At 37.4% G+C, this 25,913-nt stretch overlaps 1 protein-coding gene across 2 annotated transcripts; it reads right to left on the bottom strand.

Moving 5' to 3' along the window:
* Positions 1-6,725: 6,725 nt before the first annotated feature.
* Positions 6,726-11,377, bottom strand: LOC103711741 (3-hydroxy-3-methylglutaryl-coenzyme A reductase 3-like). Of its 2 annotated transcripts, XR_604825.5 has the most exons (5): positions 10,184-11,377; positions 9,286-9,467; positions 7,982-8,328; positions 7,204-7,521; positions 6,726-6,972 (listed from the first exon to the last, which is right to left on the bottom strand). XR_604825.5 is itself a non-coding variant. In XM_008798013.4 (4 exons), the coding sequence occupies exons 1-4, from the start codon at positions 11,137-11,139 to the stop codon at positions 7,282-7,284; spliced, it is 1,725 nt and encodes a 574-aa protein (XP_008796235.1). In that variant the 5' UTR covers positions 11,140-11,377; the 3' UTR covers positions 6,726-7,281. The 2 variants fall into 2 exon arrangements, 1 of the variants encoding a protein (XP_008796235.1); XM_008798013.4 differs by having other exon boundaries at positions 6,726-7,521.
* Positions 11,378-25,913: the final 14,536 nt, after the last annotated feature.

Raw genomic sequence — 25,913 nt, 5'->3', positions numbered from 1 at the left:
TTTTAATTGTTTTTTACTAAATAACAATTATTCTTTTGCTAATTCAGCTTTTATTTAGGCTTTTTGAGATTGTTATAATCAAAAATAAGAAATGATATAATGATGCAATTTGCTTGGCTCTATTCACCAAATCAAGGTCTCTCTTCTTCTCTGTTAGAATTATTGTAGAATTATTGATTGATTTGTAATTGATTATGCCAAATATAGTCGGCCTTACCAAACTTCATCAACCTCCTCATACTATACAAAGACTACTTCTATACATTGTAAAGACGAGCAGAACTATAATTCTCTTTTCTCATTTTTTTTTCAACATTCTCGCTATAGAGTTCTGAGTTTAAAAATGTTATTTATTTAGTTGGATGGTCATATAATGAGTTTTATTTCGTTGTATAACACTAGATCATTATCTATTTTTCCAAGCATAATTTCATGCATGTGAAATGGTTATAATGGCCATTACTTTAAATTTTAGATATATTTTGAAGAACCACCAAAAAAGATAAAATCTCTCATCCACTAAGAAAAATTGCTGAGGAAAATTATACAGACATCTTTTTAACTTTTCACAATTTGCGCTTACCATCGAAATGTTTCAATTTTTTCAATTAGATTCCAAAAGTTACGAAGTTGTTGCAACATGGCCGAGACGTCCATTAGAAAGCTTGCTGACTCAAGAACTCATTCGTCCTTGAGCTTCGACTTGCTGACTTGGTTCCTTAAAACCTGTTTCTCTGGAAATTAGCTCTCGTAAGGCCGACAATAAAGGAGAAGACTTCCGAGCTTTAACGTCGTCAATTGCAATTATGAAATAACTAATGTACCCTCGGATTTTCATTTCCGTCAAGATACAACTCCTTTTCTAATCTAGCAGACAAACATATTGATGGAATTTTATGTCTAAAGTTATCTCACGCGACAATGACATGTTTACAGGTCCTCACAGAGATAGATGCTTGGGCTATATTGCAACCAAAACTTAAGTTTTAGGGTCTAATTGAAAAAAAAATTAAAACTTTTGGGATGCAAGTATAAATTGCAAAAAGTTGAAGAAGTATCGCTGTAATTTTTGTAATTATTTAGCTTAGTATGGACTTTTACGCTTATCAGTTGGTTCTTATCAAAACCTAGCAAGGATGTGACATGGGTACTTGACCAAACTCCCAAAGGGAATAAAACATGCTTGACTTTTATGTCGGTTAATTTGGCTCAAATCAATTATAATGGTTTTGTCGTTGAACCTAAACCATGTACACCAAAAAGACCGAGGCTTATTAGTAGTTGTGCTAGAACCAAACATGAGCCAATTAATGTCCTTTTCGAACCTTCAAAATGAATAACTTTCATCACCTGAGCAGATATTGTATAAATAAAGAATTCAAGAGGTGATAATGTCAAAAAGAATCAATTCTTAAAACTATATATATAAGTTTCCAACTCATAGCTTTAATAAAATGCCACCAATATGCTAACTGCTCCTTCACCAAGTCACAGGACTGCCTTCTTTTAAAATTAGCTGTACGTATTTTATATGCGTTTCCAATCATTAAATAATATCTGTTTAGGAAATAATGTTTGAAAATAAGAAGGTGCTTATTGTAACTAATTTTTTACCATTTTTTATGTCAATAATAAGATATTTTATTGGATTAGATTTCAATCTTTGTCGGAAGCACATTGACATATAAAATTAGAATGTCTTTCCTATTAATTCTTAAGATGATTGGAAGCAACATTATCCAGAATACATAAATATAAACATCTCTGCTATAATATCAAGTCTTGTAGGCTTGTCAAACTATATATATATATATATATATATATATATATATATATATATATATATGTTAGTAAATTTCAATCTCTTTTTTAAATAAAAAGCAAGTGCTTATAGAACTATTATTGGAGAAATTAATGAAACAAGAACACTTCATACCTGACGACTTACAGTACCACTTTTTTTAATCCTTGATGGGCTAATTAGATAACCAATAAAGGGTTAACCTCGGCATTGTTTCCAACACTAAAGCAAGCCTCGATAAGTAAATGGATGCTAAAGCATCGGATGACAACTTTTCTTAAAAAAAAAAAGGGGGTAATGGGATTTAGTTCTATGAGAACTGTTGAGAGATGCCTTCCTTTTTCATTCCCCACTGTCGGAATTTCTAGTTTTCTTTTTATTTTTTTTGTGTGCTATGACTGCTTTTGAAAGATCTTGATTACCCTGTCACAAGGTACAAGATTTCATATGGCTATGAAAGAAAACTAGATGAAGCTTTTATTTTGTTCTAGCAAGATTCTATAAACCATGAAACCCAAGTTAAGCTAAAAAAGAATCATTCCTAAATTATAAGAAGTAATTAATATGAAAGTTCTTAGGTCAAGAAGAGAGAGAGAGAGAGCAAGGGTAGCCTATTGCCAATTCCTAAGGAGGTGGCTACTTGACCTTGATATGGTAGCATTGCACACCCTGATATTAAGCACTATCAACTGGATTTAACCATTGATTTTGTAGGTGATCAAAATACACAGGTGGGGAGGGAGTGCCATGCTGCCCATTTCACCCTAAGATGAGTGTGAGACCATCACAAGCTAATATTTAACTTGGGTGCCCTTGAAATTGCTACCCTCCTCTTGGGGTCAATGTGAGACTACCATGTACCAATTTTAAGCTTAGTCAAATCTCGGATAAACATATATCGATTCTTAAGTTAATATGCTAGTGTTTTAATTTAAAAATGCTCCTTAACTTATGAGTCATTCTTCTAAAGTCAAATGAATGATGTCTATTTGATAGTAACCCAAAGTTACCATTTGCATTTACAAATCATGTCCACCAGGTACAATGTCATTATAGTGTTGCTCATAATCTTATGTTGCCATTGGATGCTTTGGAAAAAAATATTTAACAATAGTAAAAAGAGATGTGCATATAATTGAAATAATAAAATATTGAAGCATGGGGGCTACAAACCAACAATAATTATCCGGCAAGGTTGACACTAGTATAGCATTTCTATATACTAATTTATGAGCTCAAAGAGAGCAAGTTGTGCATTTCTTAATAAATAGAGCGGCGCACTTAGTGTCATAGGCGGTGAACCCATGTGCTTCCCATTGTCTGCCCTTGTCGTATTCTTCAGTCCAATCCATTGCATCGATCTAGACAAGATCCCTGATTCGATTACTTTAATTGAGCTGACTTTAGTGTCATACCTAATATTTTTAAGCAAACTATATCTATACTTTAATCCATAAGATTAGAAATGATTGCACCCCCTTCCATTGCTGGTCTTAATCTATGACCTAATGTGGGTGTTTCTTAGGGTGTTTACTTTTAAAAGTTTAAAGAAAGCATATAACTTAATAAAATATATAATTTAATTAGGTAGGCTTATAGTTTAATGAGCCTCACCAAATGATCAAGATGCAAAGGCATTTAAAGTTTTCAATTTAGAGACGGACGGTAGCTTGGAGGGCAAATCTAAAGGTGCCTCCGGGCATGTTAACTTAGATGTGATGAACTTTGTCCGCCTGATGGTGTGCCTAATTCATAGAGCTATGTGTGTCAAAAGGACCGTACAGCTTGAGCTCAACATGGGCTCCACTCAAGAAGAAAAGCCCAAATTAAGCTTTATTTGAAGCTAAACAAACAAAGCTTGAACCAACAAAACAGGCTCAAAATTAATTTCAAGCCAAACCAAAAATCAACCAATTTGATGAAACCCGATTCAGTAAGTATCTAATATACTTAAATTATGCATTATACATTGTATATATGATAGATCATTGGATTAAAGTTTTAATTGATGTGTTCTTTTATTTTTTGGATCAATTAAATGCTAATTTAAACCTAAACCAAACTTTGAACTAGAATTTGAAATTAGAAATCTAGCTTTCATTTAAGCTTGAACCAAGTTTCACATAATCTTGAGCTGATAAGGGAGATTTATGTTTGGCTTGAATCAAAATTGAGCTCGAATTGATTTTAAAGTAACGGTTAACATATCAAGCTTGCTTTTGGAATTTAAGATCGAAAATTAGTTTCACCCCAGATCAAGTCCAAGCTCGATCAAGCTTGGCTCATTTACACCTCTTAGAGCCATGCAGTCTATGAGAAGGGCCATGAGCTGCCTTAGAAGGTCTGGGTGGGTGGCATCATTGCCATGTGGAGTGGCATAATAGGTTGGAATCATCAAGAGCCATGTAGATATGGCTTGTGGTCATGGGGCTCAGAGATGTGTTTGGGCTCAATGGTTTAGATGGAGAAACTCCACAGTCATACCAAGTGGGAAGCTCGCAAATGGGACCCAAAACCTACGAAGAAACGGAGTTGCAGGGTGCACCAAGAGTTGGGTCCAAAAACCCTCCTGATGAGGTTAGAAGAATAAGTTTGAAGCCAACTCATTTATCTTACATTAGCTCATATGCAAGTCATCAATTCAATTAGAACTTCACCTATCAATTATATATCTTTTTCTTTCTGACATTAAATTATATATTGTTAGAACGACAATATAAAGGCCATGAGGAAGGTACTTTCGATCAAACGTCAAAATAAAATAAGATACAACAGGAGACGAAGAGAGTGAGGAAGGGAGGAAATTGAGGTAGAGAAGAGAACATGACAAATCGATTCATATGTCTGTTTATTTGATTTTCCAGCAAATGCCAATCTGGTTAGCAAGAATTCCTATTGTTGAAAGAGGCCGGCGAACTCTTATGTACATCATATTTTCTTTGGTATTGCTGCAATTGAACAGGGTGTTACTATCTCTTACCTTCCCTGATAGTTCCATTAATGCTTTTATGTATATATTATTTCTTAGTTTGCTAATTCAATGAATTCGTAAAATCTTTTGCATATACAGGGAAGCATAACATACAATTAACTAGGCCAAACCACAAAGAGTTAGGAACTTGCCTACGAAGAGAGAATCTCTTATATAAGTTTTAGCTCTCAATATTTAAACATCCCATTAGGAGACATTTGGAAAGATAATATCGATTTATCTATTGAGATTTGAGAGTACTTCACCAAATGTTAAGTCTCTCTCTCTCTCTCTCCATCTATTTGTCTATCTATCTGTCTGTCTGTCTATCTATCTACTTATTTCTTTGGATACATATGCTAGGAAATTTAAACACTAATAAGTTGATCCCAAGCAGCCCGAATCGAAGACAGCTTTTTTGCTTTCTTTCTTATTTCGACCCAGATCAGTTTGAAGGACTGAAGTCTAGAGGTGACACTTGCTGCAAGTTTAGCTGTGTTTCAAAGTTTCCTGGCAAACCTACAAAGTATCAAGATATGATCAATGTTTTCCGAAACAGTAAGGTAGAAGGGACAACCATTACCAACACCATTTAGCAAGATGTGATCCCTTTTCTCTTCAAGTAACTTCCCCAGTGTGAAGGCGGTTTTCCATTGCCAGCCAAAGTAAAATCCTGAACTTTTTTGGGATCAAGCTCCTGAAGTGCAGATACTAGTCCTACGTTGTGGATGGATTTATAAATGGATTTGACCGAGGATATTTTTTAGCTAGTCCAACATCAACTTGGGATATCAGCATTGTTGTCTGGCACAACTAATTGTATCAAGTTTCCTAGATCTATTAACTCATCCGGTTGGAAATTGGTTGAGAGGGAGAGACAGTGATAGGTTCCATGGTCTCGAGTCCTAGGATTAAAGATGGCTGACCTTCGCATCCTTGCGATTGCATGCAGAGTACAAGGTAGGGTACAAAGAAGCCAGGGTTGCCTCTCCTAGCCAAAAATTAATTGTTTCTCCATTTACCATGGTGTGGAAGATGCCTAAGTAGAAGGGATTCATTGCTTTGTTTATTCTTTTCTAGATGGGCATGCTTGTCTAGGATTTTTAAAGACAAATGTTCTGATTGTGTTGTGAGACCCAGAAATCAATAGGGCCCATTGAAAAGTAGGGTTAGAGATGAGCCACCAACACCATTTAGCGAGAAGAGCTCTGTTGAAATCTGCAGGATTTTGACTCCCATGCAGGCTTTCTCGTTGCCAGAATCTTCCGAAAAGATACATAGATTCTCTAAGTAGGGATCCAATAATCTCTTTCCATGCCATAGCAAACTTCCACCAGGTAGAGAATAGTTCTTAAGTTTTCTGAAAGCTTGCATCTGAATTCCAGTGCCAGATACGAAGCTATCCCACTTTGGACGTATTTGAATATTTCTATAAAAATGGACTGAAAATTTCAGAAGAAAAACCAATCTTTGATTTCCTCTAATTCCTCCCTTCCACCATCGGCAACCGCATCAAAGTCAGTCGCCACTGCCTCCATCCAGTTCCTACAGAATTGGACTGAAAATTTGAACGAATATTTCCACTTAGTTGGATCCCTAATACAACATCCCGGAGGAAAAAAACCAGACATTTGATGCCCAACTCATGCCCCCCTTTGGCTACGACAGATATTTTAATCGACTTACTCGAAAGACTTCACCTTGCCGGTCATAGACATTCAAGATTAAATTCAGAAAAAAAGGAAATCCTCAAATGTTAGTCATGCCACCTGTAACTCTGTAAGGAACAACGTATGGCTCCTTGAACCAAGAAGGGCCTGCTCAGCTTAATGAATTTGAACAGAAAAGCAAAAGTTGCCCTTGTGTTCATGCTGTGCACAACCAAACCACCTTGCCAAAGTAGCACCATAGTCCCTGTGCTCTTGTTTGGCTACTCATCAGAATCTTGCCTACTTTTCATATAAATCCAACACTATATTTATTACATTTCATTTATTTTGCAGTGTAAACTCATCCACCGCAGTTCCACAGCAACAGATCCCAAAGCAAAATTACGTGGCAGGGAAGACAACCTCCAATAAGCCAAATACAAGTAGATAAAATAGTTTTCAGCAGCAGCTCCGCTGGTGGTTATTGCAGAGGTCGCATGCACAGGAAATACAACAAAAGATGACTACTTCTAGCCATGCAGTACAAAAGCCTACAAAAACCATGGAGGAAAGGTTGATCACATCACATTGGTTAACAGGAGAAGGCATCATAGAGAAATGAGTCATCTCTGCTGCTAACGAGTGGCAAAGGGTGATTGATCCTAAGCACTGCTAGGTGATAGCTGACAAAGTACAAAATCCACATAAAATAAGAGGGAAAACGAAAACAGTCTTTATCTGATTCGGTTTTGCCTCTTAAGCTACTTATGAGGCAGACTAACCTTTACTGCTCTGCGTCTACTCCCCCGTAGTGACATTCTTCGGGGACTTTTATTTCAAGTTGTTGAATTTTTATCCTTTTAGGCAGCCTTGGATACATCTTTGCTGGATCTGTTGTACTTCATGTGGCTCTTCACGAGCTGGCCCGCAGCAAGAGCTGACAAGAGAGAGAGCTCTCCAGCAAGAACAGCACCTGCCACAATGGCGGCCAGAAGCCTAGCATTTGCTCCAGGTGATTCCAGGTTTGCACCCTTGACACCAAGTAGGTCCAAACAGGCTGCCTGAGAGGCCAGCTGCGTCCCACCCCCAACTGTACCAACCTGTATAAAAACAAAACAGTATTGAACTTTATATATAAATGGCGATACAGATCAAGCTGCGCACAGAAGTAATGAATTAATGCTTTTAAATGAATAAGAAACTCTCTTCCCCCACCAAACTCAAAATGAAGAACCTATAAAGCTCAAACAAACATGACATATAAGGAGATAAACTAAAAGAGGTTAGAAAAAGGGATCGTTCCTAATAGTAGGAAGAACGACAAATCAGATTTCCACGTGACAACATGGTTGTGCATCCTAAGTTCAGGTGGCGTTGTCAATAAACACCATAGAAACCAAAAACTTGTAAGATCTAATAAGTGACAGAAGAAAGTGAATTTTCAGCCAACTAAAACACTACCAGTAACGATGGAATTCAAAGCAATTTGCAAGGAGAGGAGATAATTGCAACAGATAGATTGATCAATGTAAGAAAGGAAGGACGGGACAACAGAATTACCTCAATGGATGGCATGGTCACAGAGATGTGAAGATCCTTGCCATCATTCACAGCTTCCATCATGGTGATGCAGTGAGAACTCTCCACATTCTGTGCGGGATCTTGGCCAGTGGCTATGAAGACGGCAGACACGATGTTGCTGGCATGAGCATTGAACCCCCCAAGAGCTCCAGCCACAGCAGATCCGGCAAGGTTCTTGATCATGTTGAGTTCAACCAGCACTGGCACGGTGGTCTTGAGAACTTTTTTCACAACCTCCTCCTTGATGGTTGCCTCACAAACTACCGATTTGCCCCGTCCTTCAATCCAATTCACAGCAGCCGGCTTTTTGTCAGAACAGAAATTACCTGGTCAGTGCCAAGAGAAACATTAGGAATCAATAGAAAAGCCAAACTAAAAATGGGCTTCCAACATTTTCAGTTGTCCAAAAAGGTACTTCATTTGACACTAGCTGGGTTGTTTCCTTTTCAACTTCCATATTAAATGACATTCCCATGAGCAGAGCTGCAAGTGAACCACATAGACACATCACCTAATTGGTAGATTGATATCTCCAAAAGTTTGAGGTCCATCGCAGGATAATATCAAGAACCATGAGATGAACAGATATTGACAAAATAATTTCAACCACATGGACACAAACAGCTTCTTAATAGCCAGACCAAAATCTCCTAGATCTCAAGGTTAGCGGTCGGATACAAGCCCCGTGACATAAAGATATACCAAAAACATACTGTTGATATGCCAACAAACTTTTGCAATCTCAATCTGACATTAATGAGCTACATGCCTGGACCCATGCCACAACTACCATGAAGCAATCTCACTTAAAGAGATTCAGCATAGACACTGGTTGTAAAGTATAGGACTACAACTAGAGATTGACAGGTTCCAATTATATAGGAGGAAAAAATCTGACATATTATGTTTCAGCAGTCTAACATAAAGATAGATAAAAGCAGAGACAAAAAAGGGTAAACGTGAGCATAAAAACTGAATTCTACCCATCGCATGAGATTTTCTTGATATATTTTCCCCTTTTAATTAGTTGATCACATAAGAATCATAGAAAGTGAAAATCACAAGGTGCCTTGCTCTAACTACAGTCAGGTATCATAATCAGTAACATGGGGAAAATATCTAAAGCAAATTCTCTAAAACCCCAGGATTATCGTCCGGTCTAGATATTGGTTTAGAGTTCACTCTTAAGTTGTTCATTTGTTTCTGATTCAAACTAAAAGAAATTTAGACTCAAAAAAAAAATGAACAAGTGCTTAGAGCTTAGTCAAGGCAAAAGATCCAACCAGATATGCTGATCACATCCATGTCTGGGAAGTCACCCTGCAGATAATCCAAGACATTCTGGACACCTTTTGACACCATGTTCATCCCCATCGCATCTCCAGTGCCGCAACTAAATCTCATGTAAAGGTTCCTCCCAGCAAGCGCACACTGAATCCCCTGGAGCCTTGCAAATCTGCTGGACCTGCGAATATTTAGAAAGAAAATAAAGGAGATTTTAACCTCTAAAATGCAAGAATCAGCTCAATATAAGAGGAAACATGTCAGCAAAACGAATCAAAAATTTTAGAACCCATTAAAAGCTTACCACTTAAGATTCTTCTTTTCAAAGTTATATATCATGCAAACGGTGTGAAATGAGAGGGAAGATTCGTTTTCCAGCACAAACTTGCAGTAAAGAACGATGATAAAACGCTTCACTAACATGAAAATCTTAAGCCAGCCTTCATGGTAACCACAGAAAACCAATAGTATATTATATAAAAGAAAACAAACATCAACAGAAAGTACAAGCATGTTAACGTTAAGTGATTCCATAACTCATATAGAAAAGATTGTAACAAAGCAAAGAGAGAATAGGAAATTGCTAAAAAGCATATAAAAACCCAGTCTTGATTAGGAAAAAGGCAACAAAAAAGAAGCAAAATAAGAATCCCACAGAAGCCCATCGACGAACACAACACAGACATCCCCAACTACAACATTCGGACACTTAAAAATGACGAAGAAACCGACACTAAAGAGATAAAGCCGATCTTTTTAGCTATGGCCAAAAAAATAAAAGAACCCAACTCCTCTCAAAGCAAGATCCAACTTTTAGTCAACAAAACGCGAAAGATACGCAAATAATCCAAATGCCGCAGCCGATCAAAGAAAGAAATGGACGAAAGAAGAGATTACCTGTTGAACACGACAGCGAGGGTCTCGAAATTGCTCGGCTCTTCCACGAAGGCCACGAGCTCCGCGGCCCTCCTCGCCGACGGCAGCCTCACGGCCGGCGCCCGCGTCATCCCGTCCCTCAAAACCACGCTCGCGGCGCCGCCGGACACCGCAATGGCCTTGCACCCCCTGTTGGTGCTCGCCACGAGGCACCCCTCGGTGGTCGCCATGGGCACGTAATACTGCCTTCCGTCAAGCAGCAGCGGCCCGGCGATCCCCACAGGCAACTGGACGTATCCCACGGGGAGCTCGCAGCACTGCCCTAGAATCGCCCCGTAATCGAATCCATCGAGCGGAAGCCCTTCCAGGGATCTTCCGGTCATCCTCCTGAGCACCTCCCGTCGGATCCCAGCGGCGCGGCGGCAATCTCTGAGCTTGGATTCGAGAATGTAGGAGGGGGTCGTGCCGGCGACCACGGAGGAGATGATCTCCTCGTCCTCCTCGGTGACGGCCTCCATTTTCTCCGGTGGGGTTGCGGCGTCGCAGAGGAGGGGACAGGGGGCGGGGGTTGGGGCAGCGGCCGGTGGGGTGGAGGCTGCGGCGGCGTGAGGGGCGGGGCAGAGGAGGAAGTCCTCCTCCTCGTCGTGGGAGGAGACGACGGACTGGACGAAAGCGATGCCGAAGAAAGAGAGAAGGTAGATGAGCGAGCCGACGAGGCCGACGAAGGCGAGGATCTCGGCCAGGCCGACGACGTGGAGCGGCGTCGAGGAGCGGATCTTCTCGCGCCACCGCCGCATCAGGAAGACGAGGGAGGCGGCGAAGACGGCCGAGAACAGAAGATTCGTGTGCCGGATGGGGAGCGGGAGGGCGTCCGACGCCAGGACCCGGGAGGCGGCGCCACCGCCGGAGACGGAGGAGCGGACGGTCTCCGCCGGTCGGGCGGCGGCGCTCTTGGGGAATCTCCGGCGGACGTCCATCGAGACAGAGTCAAACTAGAATGAGACGAGAGGCGGAGACGTGGAGCACCGCACTGCGCTGAACTCGGAGAGCCCAGGGAAGGGCGGTCGTGCTTTTAACGGCCTGGGGTGGATGGATACGGAAACCGTCGGTACTTTTATGTTTCCGTATAGATATTAATGGCTGGGGCAAAATCGCCTGGCCGCTGGTGAGCCGGGCGGCGTCCGATGGCAGTAGTCTTGAAATTTGGCTAAGGGTGTACGTTACTGGAATTTGATATATTATATAATTTTAAATAAATTATAAAATATAAAACAAACTCATGCTTGTGGCTTTCTTAAGAACATTACGCTTATATGCAATATTTTGTAAAAGCCCCTACTTATACCTATTTAAATTGGTAGCATTAGAGAAATCATTTATCTATTGTAAAAGATCAAATTATCTCTATAAAAAATAAGGCTCCTCTTTCACTTTTCAAAAGCCTTCTTTTCTTCAAAATTAAGCGTCTAGAGGTTCTTTCCTACTTATCCAATCCACCACAAGCATCCCTTCACGATGAGCAACCAACAACAAGTTTTCTTTTCAACTGACATATGACGACGAGCATCCTTCCCAACCAGTCTCTATCATTTTTGATCAAATTTTGTTCTCGCTTTCGCTCATCACATCATAGAGATCGAAGATGCCGGTGTATTATTTGCTGATTTTGAGTTCTATCTGTCAAATACTGTAGATATGATTTCTTAATGTTGTTGTCGTGAATGAGAATTCTTATATCTACATATGGAGCTATAATAGCTCTGGCAACCTATCATCAAAAGGAACTAAATCAATACATGCGTGAGAACTCTTTTTTTTAGAGGATGTATTAGTTGTAGTTCCATAGTCTGGCTTGGACAATGGACAAGCTGGCTTAAGCGATAAAACTCTTGATGTTAATTCTTTACAGTAAAAAATTTTTGAGGCATTCACTTTTTTGAAAGATGATCAAGATCAAGCTTAGACCCATGGCACCTCATGACTGATCTCCTCCTTGGGTGGATGTTATATCACTTAAGGCTAGTTTGGTCATTTTTAAATTTTTTTTTCCTGATGTGGCATTTTGGTTCCATTGAAGTTAATAGTTTGGCAAATATTTTGTTAAGTTATGGATGTAAATATAATTTACCCTTAGTCTTAGGGGCTTTTTGTAATTTACTCATCATTTAGGGATAATTTTGACTTTTTATATGAGGTAAACGGATTCACTAGCATCATCAATTTAATTGGGTGTAAATGTAGGTTTTACAAAATAATGGATATAAGTGTAATAAATATAAAGCTCAAGAGAATTTTTGTAATTTACCCTATAATTTTATAAAAATATATATAATAGAAAGATGAGAGGGTTATGAACATAATATTGATATTTTGGATTTTAGTTGTTTATTCAGATTTGAATTAAAAGTTCGATGTACTACTAATTTTTACTTGATATTAGTTATATTCAAATTATTATGTAGAGGTCCTTCCCGCTATTCCTTCCCCTCTCCCTCTCTTTTATTTTTTTGGTAATTTCGAGTCGAGTACATGACCAAATCTGAATAACCCGATCTAAATAAAGATTAATCAGGTGGATTTGGATATCTGATAGATTTACCATTTTTTTAAGTTATAGGTTTAAGATTTTTGGGTAATTTTCTAATTGAATTTTGGATGGGTTAGGATAGTAAGATTTTAAATGGGTTGGGGTATGGTTAGAGCAAATTTTGAGGATATCCTAGCCATTTCTATTTCTAGGCTGCGTTGGATACTTGGAATTTGGTGTGCAGCTGGATATGGTCGGTAGGTGTATGTCATGTTCAATCGTTCAGGGCATTAAAATGGAGTATGATGGAATAGGATATAGACCCACAATTGTTAGTTGGATTAGATTAAGTTAGATTAAAGTTGGTTTGGATTAAATTTTAATCAAGTTTGGGTCTCGTTGAACTTGAAGAAGTCTTAAAATTGTTCTTAGAATGATAGAAGAAGTTGTGATGGCTTGGTCTGGCCCGGTCCACTTGATTGGCCAGACCCAACCGCAGCCCAACTCAGTCGGATGGCATGTGCTGCATGCAAGAGGGCAGCAGAAGACTCTCAACAGGAGTCTTTCTCCTCTCTGACAACTCCAGAAAAAAGTCGGAGTCCTAGCGTCGTCGGGATATTCAGGCTTTTTATAAAACGACCACCCTTCCTGTCTATGGCTCTCCATTAACAAACATAGTGCCTCCTCCTCTCTTCTTTCTCCTTCTTTATCCTTGTTTTTGCTGGTTTTCTTGCACTATGATCGTCAAAAATCGAGGCCGGAGGACACTGTGGGAGCTAAGGTAAAGCCCTGGTCTTCCTCTTCTTTTGCTTCCTCTTCTTCCCATGGCCTTAAACCACCATCATTGATGGAGAAATTCGCCAGAAATCAATTGATTCCACTTCCCTTATTTTTTGATTTTTTCTCTTTTTCTAAGCCACTTGCGTCATCGCTGCTTGATGCCAGACCCCTAGATGGATTCCTCGACTGCCCTACCTTCCCCTATGGTGGAGCCATGGCCACCAATGGACGGCCACCGACAAAAAACGAGAAATAGAATTCTCTTCCCCAATTTTTTTGGTTCACCTCCTTTGATTTCTAGTTGACCAGTGACCATCGCATTGGCTCCGCCCACCGACCATGCCTCCTAGCACGATCTCCAACGGTTCTAGCCTCCCTTTTTCTTTTAGGAGAGGCGAAGCCTTCTTTTTCTTTCTCTTATTTCTCTCTCTTTTTCTCTCTTTTGTTTCTCTTTTCTCCCTCTTTTTCTCTCTAAGAAGACCCATAGATGCCAGAACAGAGTCCCATCTTTCTATCCTATGAATTAGAGTTGACCGTTGGAAAGAGGCCCTAAGCCGTTCTAGTGCCCGAGCAGCTTGTTGGATCGATCACTCATGCCTGTGTTGAGTATCCTAAAACCCACTATTGATAAACCTATCAAATAATCTTGGCCTTGATCGAATTCATACTTCATGATTCATTAATCGGATTGCTTAGACCTGACCCATCTGAAATTGTTGAATGCCATTATTCGACCGACTGTCCCCTTTTATGGTTATTTTAGTACTATTAAAGTCATTGAATAAGAATTAATTTTACTTTTAATGTTTTAAATAGGTTTAGCCAATTTGCCTAGTGATTTGAAGATTGAAAGCGGAAGATGTAAATATACCTTATACTCCTTAGTAATTTTTAAATCACCACATGTTTTCCATGCATAGGGTTTATCATTAATGATATCGGCTTTTTTAAAAGTAAAGGACCGGCATATGTATTATAAAAATTATGCTTTATTATGAAAAGTGGTTTCATTAACGGTTTTAATGAAAATAGCTTCCTTATGAAATACAAATTTGATCATGCTATTTAGCATTTTCTATCTGCTATATGCGTATATTTTAAGAAAAGAATATTTTAAGGGTTCTCAAATAGCTACGACAACCCCTAGATTTTGAAATGTGAATTATGACTTTGAACCATGTTTATGAAATATTAATGATTTGGGCATGCATAATTGGCTTTATAACTTGCTTTGTCATGCTGTACTATGAATATACTTTATTTTGAGATAATTGTTATTTTCTTTAAATAATGCATTGTTCATGTAAAAACTTATGTTCGAACCGGTAAGGCAGTGTAAGTTTTACTTATTGAGATGTATAACTCATATCTCTCTTTATTTTGTTTCTTTTTTCAGATGAATAGGGTCACTAGGAATGAAGAATGGTGCGAACTTAAAGTTTATGCTAACGAGCTTAGCGATTTTATAATAGAATATTAGTTCTTTAATGGACTATGAATTTATAGGTGCCAACTTTATGAATTTGAGCTTATGGATTTTGGTATTTAAATTTGGATTTAAATGCTTTGAACCAACTTTTATTTAATTATTTGATGGATGATGGATTTGGATCTTTTATTTTATTTGGATTATGATTGTTGGCTTCGTATTATTATGGATTGTACTCCTGAATAGCATAATCGTGTTATATCCTGGATTTAGGGCATGACATTAGTATTATTTCAACTTAAAGCAGTGGGTCTAGATTTGTAAGACATAGTCAAATGAAAGTTCCGATGCTGATATTAGTCAATTACATTTGGATTGTCCGCGCCACATGTTGGGGAATATGTGGGCTTCGCCATCGAGCAAACTATTCATCTTGCAGGTCAAGAATGTAGAGAAAAGAAATTAATGGTCTGATCACTCGAAGTTAATCTTTCGAACCCCTAGAGTCCCTATCCATCAATGTCTCTCTCATTACCACCATCCCTACTTGGGTCATGCAATTGATGAGATACAGATATGGTGATGTTAAGGTCTGGTCAAGGATTATATTAGACGGGATGTTTTTAGTTTTGGTAAAGATATTAGGTTGGACATTTAGGAGGTGTCAAATTTTAAGCAGCTGAACTTGATAAGGTCATGCATGCGGCGGCTATTAATTAGTTTCATCAATTAGTAACTAGAAACTATGTTGCTGCAGACTCAATTACCATGTCTCAAACAAACTGAAGGAAAATAATAGGCTTGAATTGTTATGACTAAAGAAGGGCATATGCCGTCTGATCTCTTCTCTCCTTTTCTTTCTTCGTTGGGACTCTATTACACTTCTATAAATTTCAAATTCCTAACATAACATGCATCATGTGAGATGTGGTTGAATGGGAAATTTAGATGAACAATGAGGGATGGTATTGAAACCATATAAGCAGTAAGCAATAACACTGGCCAAGCATCATTGCCAGTTTGATTAAGTAAATTTAGATGCACACACATTGTTTCTGTGCAATTAGAAGCAAGGCAATGCATCATTTGGACTATTTTAGAATCACTTCATCCTAGTGAAGCTAGTCCATACCTTGAAAACCTGTTGCTTCTCTGTTGTTAGACTAGTGTAACATCAAAAGGAAAAGGAAAAGGAAAAAGAAAGAAATCTTACAGATGGACCAGACTAATTAACTTCGAATTATGACTAATTCTGCTATATATTTGAACTCATGAGACCTCTAAAAACATAAGAGGTGGTTACCAACTTGGCTACGTATGCATTTGTGCTGTCAAATCTAATAGAGCCTGTGTGACATCATGTAATATAACTTGCATCTGAATCACAACATATGTGAACGATGTGGCCAATTGGATCTGCGACTGAATGCTATGGCACGTAGTGAGGTCAAAAGACAGCATTCTATCACAATGCTCCTTGTTTACGGAACTGGTAGCTTTCTGGCACCATCTTTGACTCAAATACAAAGTGCAGCATTCAAATGTTATGGGGATAATCATGAAAGGTTGGTGCCACCCGCTACTTCTTTGAAGTATCTTGGTTGTGGCCATGCCGACCGATTCCAGCTCCATGGTCACTGGGTCTGAATTATAAATTTTTTTAGGTTTCGATATGTTATTAGAGAATGCTAATCTCAGCTTAAAGAGTTTCGCTCTTCTGAAGATTAGGTCTAAAAAAAATTGAAGATGTGTAGCACAAGGAGATTGTCACTCAATCTAGTATACGAAGCGTAGATCATTTTGTCACATCTCTTCCAACCTTCGATTTCAAAGCAGGAATGTGTAGCTCTCACTTTGAAAGGCTATTAGAACATGTACCTATCACCTGTGGGACACATGAATGACTTAGAAGGAAGCATTCAACGGGCAGTTGTGATTCGATAGGAACAAGTTGCAATGTTTAAGTTGCAAATTATGTCACGAGCTTTATGCATGTCGATGAATTATGGATTGCACGTGTATGGAGATGCTAATGTGTTTGGGAGTGCCGATAGAGATGGGTGGGTGGGAGTGTTTATAGAGATTCTAAGACGTGTATCTATCCGTACCAAGACGCTGATCCTTGGGATACATCTGTCTTTGCAAGTGCGGGTGTGGATAAAACGACCCGTGGAAAAAGAGAAAAGGGATCTACTGTTTTGACGCTGCTGTGGATGCGGAATTGGAAAGGCTTCAAGAGTTACCGTCTGTGGTGCTCGTGTCACGTCCCAAACCCGATACTTACTGAAGTTGGGTCTGCTAGTGAGAGATGAATAAAGAATAGATATATTTGATACCATTGGATTAATATGTAAATAGAATCATGATTATTACTGAGTTAAATTATTCTATTCCGAAGATAAGAGCTTATGTTGTGATGGTTGTTATTTATCCAGTAAACATTGCTTCTTTCTTAGGATTATACTTTAAATGGAATGTGTGAACGTGTCGTGGTTTGGGGCATGCCACGTATCTTCTACTGGGATATGTTGTCGCGGCTGAATTCATCAGCTTTCCTTGGCACCGACACCATTATGTGGATGGTACAGCTCCACGAGAGCAAGGACTGTTCATATAAAGACTTCTTTCTAACATGATAGATAGAAGACAGGGACAGGAGTTGTGTATATGGCATGACACCAGGATTACTCTTCCTTCACCCAAATCTACTGTTGGGTTGCCCAATGGCCTGTTCGAGATCTGCACAAGTAGATGAGTGAATGGGGTTTAGAGTGCTCTGAGATCTATACAGGATGCGATCCAACAGTTAACATCGTGAAAAAAGATTGATTATTCTTTCATGCGAAAGATACAACCCATACCCTAGGCATGTAGAGTTAGACCGTGATTCACGACCACGTCCCTGAAAACGAGACATAGATCTTGAGTCCATTGGTAGGTGGAAGTCCCGTTGACCTCAAGATTCCACACAAGTTAATGCAAGATCTCAAGAGATAGTATCCTGCAAGAATCACATGGATGATCTCGGACGAAGGAAAAATTATTGATTTATAGATTCTGATTCCTTTAGGGCTCGTTTGGTTCGCGGGAAGCATTTTTCTTCCTAGAAATATGATTCCTGGAAAACAAATTCCTAGGAAGAGGATGCCTAGGAAAGTATTTTTGGCATGTTTGGTTGACCATGGGAAAGTGACAAATTTCCAAGGTGCTTATGTTTGGTTGGCCATCCACTTTCCTAGGAAAGTTATATATAATTCCTATTATGTCCTTAATAAAAATTAGGTTTTTAATGCCTCTTTAATGCTTCTTTAATGCTGAAGGGACTTTTTAGGAAAAAGTAAAAATGGAGTGATTCCCGCCTCATGGGAAAGTAACTTTCCCATGTTTCTCATGGGAAAGACTTTCTCATGAAATGTGGGAATCACATTCCCATGGGAATACAACTTTCCCTTCTCTCTCCTTTGAAAACTCCAACCAAACAAGAGGCATCTCATTACTTTTCCGTTGACCACACTTTCCCCCCTTCTTTTCCCGCGAACCAAACGAGCCCTTATAGTTTGAGTAAGAGTGATGTATTTTAACATCAAATGCCATGGGACATTAGTTTGTAACCTCTTTTTTGCCTTTAAGATGGTTCCACCTTTTTTTATTCCCTGATTTTTTAAAAAGAAAGATGAGCACTTCCCTAGGGGTGAAGGGAGACAAAATCTTGCTACATCTTTTTTTAATTAACACTTCCCTAGGGGTGAAGGGTGACAAGATCTTGGTACATCTTTTTTAGCATAATAGGTCACAACTTGCAAGCTGAGTCTTTTCCTCTATAACAGATTAAATGGGCTAGAGTGAGGGTTATGAAAAAACTACAGGGTATTCTTATGATCTTAAGATCATGAATATTAGGTCTATGCCTAAAAAGTTCTTGTAAGGACCAAAATGCAAGATAACAGAAAGTATAGGAGTATACCACATGATTATAGTCTCCCTGTTGCTATCCTTCTTCTTTCCAAGAAGTTTCTTCTTCTTCCTCCTTTTTTCCTAAACCTTTTTCCTTTTTTTTTAAGCAAATGGTCACAAAGTGACCACCAGTTTATTGAACTAATAAAATGATTGAAAGGGTGAAAAGAAACAAAATAAAACAGTGGAGAGGGAGAGATTTTGGATAAAATTAAAATAAGCTAAGTTCATACTTTTGCAGTGAGGGTTAAGTTACACATGAATTAGCCCTTTCATTCCTTACATATAGTAATGCATTTATAGGAGTATAGATGAGTTAACTTCGAGTTGCTATGCCATTAAAGTTACAAGAATGATATTTAGATTCCAAGCTTGCTTGCATCAAGTGCTTGGTTTATTCGAGTTAGGTCAGAAAAGGGAAAAGAAATATTATCTATTATTGACGGCACTAGCATGACGGTAACTTTCGAAGACATAATGTCTATATATCTTTCTTTTTATTTTTTGTAGAATTTAAAACTATTTGAATGTACAAAAACCTATTAAGCAAAAACTTCTGAACAACATGACTAGAAAACCATTCACTTAAAATTAGTAAAAACTGGCTGTGGATTTAATTGATCATCACATGTCTTCTAATATAATTTGAGATGTACAAATAAGTGCATATCAGTCATTATAATTTTCTTTTTTCTTTTTTTAAGAGTTGGAGGACAAGAATTAAATTTAACTCTCTTGTGTCAATATTAGAGATTTTACTGACTCAGCTTGTTGGCTGGCCACCCTTTCTTTTCCACTCTAGTAAAAGAATGCCAGCAGACAAATATTTACAAAAAATCATTGTCCAGGGACTAAAACATCAAAACTCATCGTTGTAACTCCACACAACATGTGTTCTAATTTATTTCAAATTTCTTAGTATGTAAACACTACTAACATTATATCAGATCAAATTTGATATTGATCGATTCAAGTTCACTTGCTATGCAAGATCAACTTAGGTCGAGTCTAGTGGGTAATCCATAATCCTCATCCAACAAAAAATTGAAGCCAAGTCTAGATTTACCTAATGCAAAAGATCAAAATAGGACATCCCTCAATATGAGGAATTTCATGTTGGACTTTTTGGTTGAATTTGATCCATTGGCTGGGCTCAAACTTTGATCTAAAAGAATTGGTGCATACTTGGATCTTCGGAACATTACTGGAAGAGCAAAACTAACTTTAAACAATCAATTACCAGAACAAAGCTAACTTAAAAACTAATTTTCTAGCTACTGGACTAGCCAATAAGAGAAGGGTTTGCCATCAATAATTAGAATCAAAGTATACTTATCCTAAGTTAGAGTCATACTTTTAGGCCTTTTAGTTTAACTTTTTTTTAATCTTCAATGGGTATAGGCAATTCCCCGATAAGGCAACATATATAAATCTTAATTTATATTGGAATGGAATCAGGGGCGGCCCAATACATTTGGGGGCCTAAGGCGAATCCAATAAATGAGGCCTTTTTTTAATAATAAATTTTTTAATAAATATAAAATACTTAAAAAATGATATGAAAATAGATAGCTATTAAGTACACTATTTCAACGAAGATGCATGAATCTAACAAAAACAGACAAGAAACTTTTTTAATTTAATATAATTCTTCAATGGGAGTATAGAAAAATAATTATCCTAAAAGAAGGGCTATGAAACTGATTAAATAACTGAGATAATGCTTGACAATATTGTTTACCCCGTCAAGCAAGAGCAGAATAGGAAAAGGTCATCCCATGGCACTTTATGGCCAAGGTAAAAAAAAAAGATTTGTCCAAAAAGGGGCCTCCCTATAAAAGAAAGTAGGGGCATTATGGGAAATTCACTCCATCTAATTAATAAAAGTCCCATCCCACCATCTCCCCTTCAAGTAAGTACCCAAGCAGCGACTGCAACATCACACAGCAGCCATTGAACCCCCTCCCTCCTTTTCTCTCTGTACCACCCAAGAGGGAAGAGGGAAGAAGAAACCGAGAGGAGAAAATTAAAAGAATCTCCACCCTCCAAGAAGTCCATTTCCAATCCCCCTTTCTTCCTGATGGCCCGGCTGGGTCAGGAGTAATGTGAGGGAAGGAAAACCAAGACCAAAACCAAAAAAGAGAAGGGATGAACGATGAGAGTGGCTTCAGGCGTGTATCAAGCCAACCAAATCCCTTTCTTCCTGATGGCCCACTGCCCAGGCCAGCGCCCAGCTACGACTCTAGCTATTGGAGACAGATGGAAAAGGCAGAAGGCTACAGATTAAAAAAAAAAAAAAAACTATGCAGTGGGGACCGTGGGATGGGGGCCTTCCGTGGGTCGGGGGCCTTAGGCGACCGCCTAAGTCGCCTAAGGCCCGAGCCGGCCCTGAATGGAATGTTCTTAACTCCATCTCATGATTAGATAGAGCTAATAACATTGTGGTTACATTTTGAATAAAACACGGATACACTCTTAACCATTTTGATTACTTTTTGTTAATGAAACATGCCATTGGACATTTTTTTAAATCAAGTGGGATGATATTATTGGCATCCAAGGTTTATAAGTACGTAAGAAAACACTGATCCCATGTTTGACAAAATTGTCGAAGATCAGTGATCCATCCCTAATTTTGGCTTGTTTTGGAATTTTTACTAGGAAAGGCTGCATAAACAGTCTTTCTGCTTGTTCATTTCCAAATTTGAACCTTGATGTTTTAATTAATTGGGTCCTGGATCCTGAACATATTAAAGTAGTCTTCTCTTTAATTTATCGTTCCAAGATTTAGAAAATTGATAGATATCAAATTATTGATTTAGACTTATTCGCAAAAATATATCAAATATAAGGTAAGGTGTGAAGACTTGTGCGGGCATATGTTTACTTCCATATTGAGTATGCATGGAACAGATCTTAGGATCTTGGGAATTTATAAAGGGCCAAGGAATTCAAATAATACTTTCTAGCTAGTCTTTTAAAGTAAAGTCTTGGATTGTTATAAATAGTATCAAACTGAATCCATCCCATGGTTTATATGGACTAAGCAAACTTATTAAAATTCAATCATAATTACCAAAAATATAATCGCAAATATCATAATCAACCCATGGTCCTTAGCCTAGTAAGGATGTTGAGATTTAAATGGGAAGAGTATATAAAAACCTGTGTGGGCATGCATTTAGCCCGACCTCAGCTATGCACTGGATAGATTTTGGATACTTCTATAGGGCCAAAAAATTTAAATAATACTTCTAACTAGCTTTTTTTAGGCGGATCCTGAGTTATTACATATATAAGGACCCTTGCGGGCATATGTTTAGTCCCATATCGATTCTGCGCAGAGTAGATTTTGGATACTTATGTAGGACCAGGCAACCTAAATAATATCTTCTAGCCAACCTTTTTGGGTGAGGTATTGGGTTGCTGCACAAGGTTTAAAAAAATTTAATGCTTAATTTAAGCAAGAAAATCTTCAGAGGTCCCCTCTTTCTCGTTCTCCAGAGTTTGGAGTTTTTTAAACATGTATGAGAATCTTTCTACACATACAAGTGATCAGGCATAGATTAAGTTTTGGCCTCTCTCTCTCTCCCTCCCTCAAACAAGTTCCACCACATTCCATCACTTTCTAGCAGATTTTGAAAAGAAGATTGAAAAAAAAGTCATGTTAATGCTTAAAAATTCATATTCACTACTCATAGATAATATAATAAATATAAAATAGATTTAAAAATAAATACATTTTGGCATTCTATGTTTGTACTGCTCACAAAAGCATTTTGTGTCTGTATGATTAAATGACGCATTACATCGGCAGTGATTAAGTGGATTTGGGCAGGCACCATGTTGTTAAGCTTCTGCAATTTGCTGGATGAGGGGATTATAGCTTTTTTTTCTTTCATCTGCTACTGTTTGTTTCAAGTCATATATAACCTCTTTGATTGATCTCAAGTCCATCTTTCTTTGGCTGCATCAATAATTCCTTTAAGACAAGTCTGATTCAGGATCTCCTTAAGAACGCTAGCAAACATAAAGCGGAGATCCTGAATTGGGGTGAAGGCAGGACTTGAACTCAGATTGCCAGAACACATAACCCAGTGGCTTTACCAACTGAATGAATTGGCAGCTCAATCTATATGCTTTGTTGTAACTGAAAAATCATCATAATGTTTTGACCTTCTGCGCATGAAACAGCATCAGATCCTGAACTTGTCAGTTCTGTTATTCGTCTTAAGTAGTTAGCCCATTTAAAAGCACAATTCAGCTATACTTCTGCTGATAGCCTTAGAGAGATTGAATCATGTAGCCAAAGTATTTATCGTATCTGATTTGCCATCATAGTTTTGGTTTTAAAAAATCTTTTATATTAGATACATCATACATGTGAAAATGAGCTTTCTGCTAGGCCTAAGTTTTTTGAGTTCAGCTTTCCTGAATATGATTGCACTACAGGAGGTCCCAAACCCATGAAGAACAAGATGTGACACTCTGTTAATGTTTGAGATGCATTTAGAAAATACCATATAATCCTTTCTTTCCAATTTTTTTCTTTGTTGTTTTTCCCCTCAAATTGCAGGTTCATTGAAGTAGATAGATCCAAATACTCATGACCTCAGAAAAATTAAAGAACTTGGGCTGGAATTGCAAGACTCTAAAAGAAACTCTGAAATTAACACTACTATGATAGAAGTGACTGGAATTTGGTAGCTGCAGAGTAAAGTGTATTAATAAACTGGATGACATTTTCATATGTAATTTTTGCAACCCAAGGTGTTTTTTTTAAGGTTCTTTTGTTCATCGTTTTCTTGCTTTAATCAGAAATTTATCAAACTGTATATTATTTCACCTGCTGTCTGGAGTTGGAACTGAAGAGCTTTGCTTGCTTACAGACACATACAATCATAATTAAATTAAGGGTCTGGTCTCCCCTTGTTCTGCTGGAATCTAAAAAGGTCTTTTATTTTATTTCAGACTCAGTTGTAATGCCAATAATCATCACTCCTTATCATAACAGGAGTAATAGAGAATTCAAATTCAAATCAATCAGTTGCAGGTAGCATTTCTTTGCCTCGTTTGGTGATATCTTTCAAGAAAAAAATTCAGCCGAAATCAAAGTGAAGTGTTGCTCACAAGTTCAGAAAGCAAGAGTTTGGTACTTTCACTGCCACTTGTTGATAAATATGTGGCTCATGAAGTGTAACAAAGACTTCAAAAATTACAAACCAGCTCAGGTGGGGTCCCTATCAGGTTCAGAGGGCGACTTCTTCCTCTTTTTCCATTGAAAAAAAGCTTGCAGCATCAAAGTAGCTGACCATTTAAACAAAAGATACAATTATCCTCCATCACAACTCCCATCATCCTACGTCGGATTCTCTTTCCGTATATAATTTGGAAGCTTTCGAGATTTTATTAACCTCCAAGAACTTTATCCACTAATATGATTTTATGGATCCAGGTTAACAGCTTTAGCATGGAAACGGAAGTAGACCATACACTTCACACTATTACGGTCAGTATCAATAGAAACATGACTTCTGAAGCATAGTGTCATATTTAGTCTATACTGCAATACTTTTACAATATTAATATAGTGTCTTGTACCCAAGAAAAAAATTAATGTAGTGTCGACTGTCCATTGGCAAACTTGGTGAGTTTGAAAAGGATTTGATTCGATCAGATTATCTGCTGAGACTTGAGTGGTCAAAGATCTTAACTAATAAAAATTGTTCTCAGGAGAACTTCATTGGTTCTTCGATAAACTCAGAGAAAATAAAGATGCTTAAATGAAGATAAGGTATTTCCAACGAATGGACACCTCGATTATATTGAGTGTAACAAATTAATTTATCATAAAGAGCTGTTGCTCATGCTTCCAAGTTGTTAGCAATAAGTAAAAAACCAACACTTGGGTTATGATTGATAATGAGATAAAGATTATGAGGCAGCAGTAAGGAATTATAGCTGCAGGCCTTTAAAAATCCAGTAAGTTAATTTAAGAGTACAATTATTCACCATATATTACTTTCTTTTCTTTATACATGTATAAAATTGTTTAGATTGTTTGTTTTTCTTTCTTTTTTTGTCTTCTCTACCAGTTATACATGCTATCAATGACCATATATTACCTATCAATGACTTCCAACACCACTGGTTGGCATCCTTAAAGAAAGTTATATATCATGCATCGACATGCTAGATTTAATAGATATGAAATAAAAAGATTTTCAAGGAATTATACTAGTAAATTGATGTATACATGAAAATAAAATTAAGGAAAAACTGCTTTTAAAAATTATAATGGATTGTCCAGGTTTATAAAAATATCGAAAAGGAGTGTATAGATGAAGCCAGCCACTTAAGCTGAACTAAAGGCCAAAATAATTATTTTATTTATCATTAATAATAAAATAATCAACTCCAACAAAAAAAAAATTCAATTAGTTAGAAAAGCCAGGCATATAAATCATGTACTGATCAGACCCAATAATTCTATATATATATATATATATATATATATATATATATATATATATATGGGGATTAATAACCTACTCTTTATTATGGTAGGTTATAAATCTATCCATTTTTTATTGGACAAAAAATATCCTTACTTTTTATAACTCTTAAGAGTATTTTATGCCTTTTTACAATCTTATATTAACTCACCTTCTCAACCTCCCAATTAATATACTCTCTCTCTCCGGTATATATATATATATATATATATATATATATATATATATATATCTATATATATAGGGGATTGATAACCTATTCTTTGTTATGATATGTTATCAATCTACCCATTTTTAATTGGACAAAGAATATACTTACTTTTTATAACTCTTAAGGATATTTTATATTTTTTTACAATTTCATATTAACTCACCCTCTCAACCTCCCAATTAATACACTCAATCCCCTATATATATATATATATATATATATATATATATATGTATGTATGTATGTATGTATGTATGTATGTATGTATGTATGTATGTATGTATGTATGTATGAAATGTATGTATGTATGTATGTATGTATGTATGTATGTATGT

Source organism: Phoenix dactylifera, chromosome 11, assembly GCF_051530095.1.
Source record: "Phoenix dactylifera cultivar Ajwa chromosome 11, Ajwa_hap1_PhDact_Kaust_v1.1, whole genome shotgun sequence".
In the NCBI taxonomy this organism is placed as follows: domain Eukaryota; kingdom Viridiplantae; phylum Streptophyta; class Magnoliopsida; order Arecales; family Arecaceae; genus Phoenix; species Phoenix dactylifera.
Note: the sequence above shows the minus strand (reverse complement) of the source record. Positions and strands in the feature narration are given on the sequence as shown.